The sequence below is a fragment of the Notolepis coatsorum genome, assembly GCF_963971535.1.
Source record: "Notolepis coatsorum genome assembly, chromosome: 6".
Taxonomy (NCBI): Eukaryota; Metazoa; Chordata; class Actinopteri; order Aulopiformes; family Paralepididae; genus Notolepis; species Notolepis coatsorum.
The window spans coordinates 72,939,418-72,948,088 of NC_140170.1; the positions used below are offsets into that span (position 1 = coordinate 72,939,418).

At 41.4% G+C, this 8,671-nt stretch overlaps 1 protein-coding gene across 1 annotated transcript in view; it reads left to right on the forward strand.

Annotated features, from left to right (window-relative positions):
• Positions 1-498: 498 nt before the first annotated feature.
• pfkmb (phosphofructokinase, muscle b) overlaps positions 499-8,671 on the forward strand; it is a 26,232-nt gene continuing 18,059 nt past the window's right edge. The window contains 3 exon segments of the mRNA XM_084315629.1: positions 499-528; positions 621-725; positions 5,907-5,980. Of these exon segments, the coding sequence (XP_084171755.1) occupies positions 641-725; positions 5,907-5,980 (159 nt within the window). The 5' untranslated portion in view covers positions 499-528; positions 621-640.

Sequence of the window (8,671 nt, forward strand, 5' to 3'; positions counted from 1 at the left end):
TAGTTTGACAGTTTGATCTGCACTTAGTTCAATGATAATTAACATACCCTATGTAATCCTATGTAAGCACACCATTGTTTTGGTCTGACATGCTGGTGATTTAGTGCGATGTCTAGTGGCTGAATGTTATCTATAGCACCTTTAAATGTTAGATACAGTATATCAACAAGATAGGACATAGCCATTTTCTATTAGAACAACATAATGGAACACTGTTTTAACATGCCAAAGGATGCACATGCATATGCATTTATATTGCTATTGTATCTTGCTATATGTTAGGGATTCTGTACTGTAGCTGCTTTATCAGCTTTATAACATTTGTCTCTCACACTATATTGTGAAAGGCTTATACGTATCTGCAGATAATATTGGTCTGACCACTATATCTGTCTAGACTGCGCGTGCGTGCGCGTGTCTGTGTGTGTGAGAATGTACCGTCTCTCAGTACGTGCCAAGCAGAGGGTAGTTAAAACGACTCCCCCTGCCTCGTCCTGTCACTCTCCAGATCAGGCAGAGTAGAGAGAGGTGAGACTCTCCGCACAGCAGTGGGTTGCACCAACCACGGGGGCTGTCAGGACCAAGGCTAACCCTCTATCCTCTCTATCTATCTCCCTCAGCCCAGAGGAGCTCTACCACCATGGCACAACAAGCTCATGTGGACCCCACCAAGATGGGGGTGGGTCGGTCCATCGCCGTGCTGACCTCAGGCGGTGATGCTCAGGGTGAGTGAAGGATGATTCGATTAGATTAGATTAGTTTAGATTGGATTACATTAGATTGGATTAGATTAGAAACAAATGTATTGTCATCATACAGCACAAGTACAGTCCAACAAAAAGAACTTGCCATCCAACCAGAGTGCAGATGTAACAGTGAAGTGCAACAGTAATGTACAAGTGATTAAAATGGAATATATACAAATGAGGACTACTGAGTAAATTGAAACAGGTATGAATACACTATGGTAGCAAGCCCTACTGGCCAGCGGTATAACTATTGAGAGCGGGTAAGGAATATACAGTATACAGGTCCCAGGGTTGTGTGAGGGCGAGACCTTGTGTGGCCTGGCCTGGTGACCTCACAGTTTTTGTTGTTAAAAAGTGAGTTGCTGGATGGTAGCAGGATGGTCCTGCAGTCCAGGCTGTGGTGTCGTTGTCTCTGTGTAGTTATTGTTGGCATTCGTCATCTAGAGACAGGTAGCATAGCCATAGATCAACACTGGTCCTCCGTGTCTTTCTGTTTTGACAAGTAGCGGGGAAAGGAACGGACGCGAAGCTGGAATCCATAGAAATCGTCACAACGTGTATGAAGTTTTAGTTTAGAAATAACACTGCTGCGTTGAATCGGTTTGTCCAGTCAGATCCAAACATAGCTGTGATTATATTGATATTGCATAATCTAAGATAAGAGACAAGGATCCCATAGCAGACAGAAATAGCAGATCTGTTTATTATTGTTTATTATGTTTATTAAGTAGTAGCGCTCACCCAGAAACGAAGGTTCAGAAATCAACACAATGAGTCGACTATACTACTAAACATGAAGATGCAGATTGCTCGTTATGTGTGCAGCTGATTTTGCTAATAGCTATTATTGTATGGTCCTGCTGTAGGACTTGGTTCTTTGGACAGACGACAGTACTTCTGTGACTTTAACCCTTTCACTGCCGCACTACCAAACAGTTAACCCTTTCCCTGCGACAATACACAGAAGGTTAACCCTTTCACTGCCACACGACAGCCGGCTAACCCTTTCACTGCCACACTACAGAAGGTTAACCCTTTACTATCACACTACCGACGGTGTGATAGTAAAGGGGTAACCTTCTGTAGTGTGGCAGTGAAAGGGTTAACGTACAGTAGTCATAGAGCAATCTAATCTCACGGAACAGGAGGTTCTTCATCGCCGTCTGCAGGGAGTCAGGCAGACTTTGACCCTTGACCTTTAGTTCGACGACGGATACCTTCTCCGTGACCTTTGAGACGTCGGATACTAACCCTGCACAACCTTCTAGTGTGAGTCGGGGATGGAGGGTGTCATCCGTCCTCCCGAACGTCTGGCTGCTTGTCTGAACTTTAACTTTAAGTTTTCTATAAATAGCACCGGGCAATAATTCAATAGGACTTCAGTCTTTCAGTGGGAGCATATCGTGACGCATATGGTATAGTGATATATGTCGATATCGAGGCAACAGGGAGGTAGAGCAGTCGTCTGGTAATCCAGAGGTTCCTTGTTCGACGATTCCCGCTCCTCCCAGGCAGTGTGTTGAAGTTTCCTTGAGAAAGACACTTAACCCCTAACTGCTCCCAATGAGCAGGTTGGCACCTTGCTCATAATTCACAATAGCTTAGACCTTTTGTTGCGAGAGGCCAGTCCCATTGCCACGCCCCCTTTTAGCCGATTGGCATGAACACACACACACACACACAAACTTGACCTCCATGCCCAACTTCAGCCTGCCAGGGCGAAACCTGGCCACTACAGGGTGGGGGAAATTTTTGTGGGCCGACCAAAAGACTAAACCGACCGACTGAGAGTGACCTATAGAGTTGCTGGTCACAGCTAAACAGTTGTGTGTGTGTGTGCGCGTGTTATGATTACAGTGGTATTGATTTCCTCCATACCGCCCAGCCCTATCTATGAAGTTACCTAAGGATAATTGTTTTTCCTCACAACACCAAGCCCTTCAATCTCTCCCTCCCTCGTCTAACATTCCTCCATATTCCAATTCCTCTCTGCAACCATATCCCTTCACACTTACAGTAGAGTTCATCTGTGTTGAACTTAGGGTTCCCTCTTTTTTCCTTCCTCCTCCTCCTCTCTCTCTCTCTCTCTCTCTCTCTCTCTCTCTCTCTCTCTCTCTCTCTCTCACTCTCTCTCAGTATCTATTATCGGCGGGTGGGGGGGTCCTAAATTTAGAGCCCTGACCTTTCCACCATGTGTCTGTCACATAGTGAGGTCAAGAGGAGTGGACTGTCCCTTTCCCTCTGTTCCCTTCTCTCCTCTGCTCTGCTCATTCACTCCCATCCCCCAGATACAGATCTCTGATCTGTTAAAAAAAACACACACACAGTAAAGTAAGAGCTTGGTCTCTGTCCTCACTGCCCTCGACATACTGTAGCAACACCGTTTAATGGACTCGTGGTCTTGTGACTGTGTTGTTTTCCTTGTGGCTATGTTTGGTTGTTCTTGTGTGTATACAGGCTGTGAAAACAATAACAAACGATGACTATGACATAATTATCTATCTATACTATCTATCTATCTATCTATCTATCTATCTATCTATCTATCTATCTATCTATCTATCTATCTATCTATCTATCTATCTATCTATCTATCTATCTATCTATCTATCTATCTATCTATCTATCTATCTATCTATCTATCTATCTATCTATCTATCTATCTATCTATCTATCTATCTATCTATCTATCTATCTATCTATCTATCTATCTATCTATCTATATATCTATCTATCTATCTATCTATCTATCTATCTATCTATCTATCTATCTATCTATCTATCTATCTATCTATCTATCTATCTATCTATCTATCTATCTATCTATCTATCTATCTATCTATCTGTCTGTCTGTCTGTCTGTCTGTCTGTCTGTCTGTCTGTCTGTCTGTCTGTCTGTCTGTCTGTCTGTCTGTCTGTCTGTCTGTCTGTCTGTCTGTCTGTCTGTCGCTGTTACAGTTTTTCTCAATTGCTTTGGTGCATTTCTCTGATCAGAATTAAAGTTCTCATAACTGTTAGTGCATTTCTCAAAACAATTAGTACAAACTGCAAAACCGAGGTGATAACCTGCAGAAGCGTGTCACTTGCTCAAAATGGATAATTCATTCCTCAAAAGCAGGTATTCATGTCAATGAAAGTGTCACTGTCATCAAAATAAAAAGTCCTGACACCATTGTTTATGAACAAGATAGTCAAATGGCTTTGCCATGTTTTCGTTATGACAGTTCACTCTGTAAGTGTTTTCCAATGCAAAAAAGTCAGATCTTGGTGACACTTTCTGAAAATGCTCAAGACAGCACTATACACTATTTGCACAGCCATTTGAAATCTACAGTTACACATTGCTGTATTTAGTGAGGTAAATGAGTACAAGACACGTATGTTTCACATTTTTACTGCATATGCTCTTTGCAATTTTAATTTGTTCACAGCATTGTGCAAAAGAAAAATACAAACTAATTTACAACAAACATAAGAAACACCCTTTGGCCTTTGGGTAGAGCTGTGCACAACTGTAAACAATATTGCAGTACATATTGGAACTGAATTGGAACATACAACATACACAGTACTGTAAATCATTCATTCACATCCAGACGTTCCTGTCTGTCTGGCTATTGGATTCAGGAATGGGGAGTAGGGAGGGAGATATTCCACCAGCATCCTTTCATGTGCTGCAAACCACTGTGTGACAAGAATTGCGTGGTGAAAACGCACATTATCCCATACAACAACGTACTTGGTCAGATGGTCGCCATTTAGACCCCTCTCATTCTCAGGGACTATGTCCCTGTAAAGAGTGTCTAAAAAAGTCAGCAGATGTTGTGTGTTGTATGGACCAATGCGGGGCATATGGGTGAGGACGCCGTTTTCTGAGATGGCTGCACACATTGTAATATTCCCTCCTCGTTGGCCTGGGACATCAGTGGTTGCTCTCTGTCCAATGCGATTCCTTCCACGCCTTCTACCTTTTGCCAGATTGAAACCCGCCTCATCAACATATATGAATGTGTGCAGCGATTCCCTGGCATCCAGCTCCATTCAGGGGAAAAATTATAAAGAAATGTATAAAATTTGCTTGACAGATTTTGACAACTAGTTCAACATATTTGTATGTAATGACTCAAGCAATGAAATGAGGACTATTAGTTTTATAGGGAATGACTATTCAGCAGTCATAAGTATAGTTCATTTTGACTGACATGACCTAAGCAAATGATAATGTTATAAAACAGCAGAGAATTGTATGAAAGCAATTGATGCATGTCCAAAAGCATTTGCAATTTGTTCGGAGGAATGAGAAACTGCTACTATGATGTGCACAAATTACAAAATGTTGTGGAGGTTGAACTAACAGTTATGAGAACTTTAATTCTGATCAGAGAAATGCACCAAAGCAATTGAGAAAAACTGTAATCTATCCACATGTATGGGGTTCCCATGTGTTAGCTGAGAGGGAAAGGGGTGACTGAAACCTAGTCTACTTTATACAACCTCTGTGCAGCGCAAATATTCCACCTCTACCACAGGGTTCCAGACCAGCGGGTATCCATTGTCCCAGTGGAGCAGTTCCATTTATGCTTCTATAAAGGATTCATAGGAAATGTGATTGATTGATTGATTGATTGATTGATTGATTGATTGATTGATTGATTGATTGATTGATGGATTGATGGATTGATTGAAAATTGTATTAACAGATTGCAGAATGGGTACAATACAGTACAGCTCAATACAAACAATTGTTAAGGGGATGCAGACCCCTTCGTCTTGTTTACATCAGGGTCCCCCATTTTCAATTCATCATAACATATATGACACACATGACATACAGGTAGACAGTACTGTTGCATCTAGACATTTATGACATACCATATCTACAAATATACAGTACTGTTTATGTGTACAAAAGGAGTCTAAAAAAAGAGTATATACATTTGAGGGGGAAGAAACTGTACATTGGAGGGGGTTGGGTAGGTGGGGTGGGGGAAACCGTACATTGGAGGGGATTGGGTTTGGACATTTACAGGGGCCATTGCTATGTCAGCCACAGAAACACTACAACCTTGTGACACAACAAGGCTGTGATACACAATATTATTATGGTGTCATCATAAAAGTGACATAATGCGAATGCTGAACACTCTGTGCCCACAGGTATGAATGCAGCTGTGAGGGCGACAGTCAGAGTGGGTCTGTACACTGGTGCCAAGGTCTTCTTTGTCCATGAGGTAACTGCTGCTTTACTACCGCTTTACTACCGCTCTACTACTGCTCTACTACTGCTCTACTACTGATCCCCTACTGCTCTACTACTGCTCTACTACTGCTCTACTACTGCTCTAGGTCATCTGTTGTCTTCCCTTGTCCTCTGCTGACTACCATTGTTTTCAAAAAGACAAAAACATCGTATAGTTGTAGATTAAAGGCAGTCGTTACTGCATTCTTATACCATTTTGTCATACAACATGTTGCAGCAGAGCACTAGAACTCAATTCAACAAGAGAATTAACTATGGAATAAACGACTGCCACTCACTCACAATTTCACATTTTCAGACCCAGAGGGTCGTTTCATCATTGTCAACTGCTCTGTTTATAATCACAACATGACCATTGCCAGTATTTACGGTCCTAATGCTGATGACCGCACTTTTTTTCACTCTTTCTTCTCAGCACTAAGTAATCACCCCAACTCAACTATCATAATTGGAGGTGACTTCAACACAGTTATTAATCCCACTATTGACAGAACAAGCAAATCAAGAAATTGGCATCCCACTGACACACTGAAACAATATATGACAGATTTTGGTCTTGGCGACAGCTGGCGCACAAGCCATCCCTCCTCTAAAGAGTATACACATTTCTCACATGTCCATAAGTCTCTCTCTTGAATTGATTTCTTTCTTACCAGCAACTCAATCCAACCAGACGTCTGTGATTCTAAAATCCATCCCATTACAATCAGTGACCATGCACCTGTTTCCCTCACTCTAAATACTAATCACCCCAAACCACCTTCCCAGAGATGGCGCTTCAACACATCACTGCTGAAAGACCCTGAATTCGACAAATATTTCAAGAAAGAGTGGACATCCTTGATGGAAACGAACGACTCTCCAGAAATGTCATCCACATTACTATGGGAAACGGCCAAAGCCGTATTGAGAGGAAACATCATATCATATTCATCACATAAGAAAAAAAAAATCTCTAATTTGAAAATAATCTGAAAAAAAATAGAGGAATTAAATAGTGCATATGTTAATGACCCTAACAAATCCATTTTGAGGGATTTACACAAATTACAATTTCAGCTTAATGAAATACAAAATAAAAAAACTAAATGTTTGATACAGAGATTAAGACAGGACCACTAGCCAACCAACTAAAAAAAAACAAAGAAAAATCAATTATACTTGCAGTAAAGGACTCAGCAGGGAAGACGCTGAGAGCACCTCAAGAATACAACGACACATTTAAAAAAATGTATAGTAAATTATAACGTCATTCCTCGCCATGCGTAATCTGCCAATGACGTTTTACAGCGTCTTTGAGATCAATATTTAAAATTTCTGTCATGGTATTCATATTTCACCCACGGATCCTTGACTGTTGCTGTAGATCTCCGCTCAACTCTCCAACGCTTCAATACCGCCACCTGGTGGCCGATCGGCGAGTTGCAACCGGATGTTGATAATTGTGACGCCGGTGTGTCTCCCTATTCCGTCCGGCCACTCGCTATCGCTCGCGGGACTCCATCTTGACACACTGGATATTGATCCGTTGCCATAACTCAATAAACAACATTATTTGGACGTATATAGTATTATACAACCTGGAAATGGATTGCATAGATAAACATCCCATAATAGCGATCTTTTTGCTCCACGCTCATCACCCAATGGTAAGAGGAGACTGGGGTGAGTTTCAGCGTTTTTGATTATTATTATCCATACAAACTGTTCTGATCTATATATCACCCATACTACATGAATCATTTAACGTCGGTCATTGCATTATAAACCCCCTCTCACTGATCAACACAGATATTAAAATAATAACTAAAGCGCTAACCACCAGACTGGAAACAGTCATATCCACCTTAATTCACCCCGACCAAACAGGATTTATTAAAGGACGCCTCGCATCAAATAACATGCGCAGATTATTCCATCTAATGAATATAACCAAACAACAAAACCTCGATGTAATAATCACCTCACTAGATGCAGAAAAAGCTTTTGATAGAGTAAACTGGTCATTTTATTCCGGACATTACAAAAATTTGGTTTCGGAGAGTCGTTTATTCACTGGATTAAAACACTATACACGTCACCCAGGGCCACTGTTACTACTAACGGACTAACATCACAAAGCTTCACACTTCACAGGGGAACCAGGCAGGGATGTCCACTCTCCCCCTCTCTTTTTGCCCTTTTTATTGAACCTCTCGCAGCAGCAATCAGACAAAATGATGATATCAAAGGAATCATTACACACAATACTCACCATAAAATCAGCCTCTATGCAGACGATGTGTTGTTATACCTACAGGAACCAACCAATTCACTACAAGCAACTACCAAACTCATAGACTCCTTCTCTAAAATATCAGACTACGCTATAAATTGGTCGAAGTCAATCATCTTGCCATTGTGGGGGGGTGATAGGAGTCCTGCAGCTCAGAGCCCATCCTTCCCTTTCCCCTCAGGGAATATCAGATATCTAGGAATCAACATTTCACCCAGGCTGTCAGAGTTATTTCAACTCAATTTCATCCCACTGTTAAAAACAATAGAAGACGACACACAAAGATGGCTAAACTTACCACTCTCACTAATAGGTAGAATATCAACTGTCAAAATGTCAATTCCCCCAAAAAATAAATTATCTATTCACTATGATCCCAACCCAGCC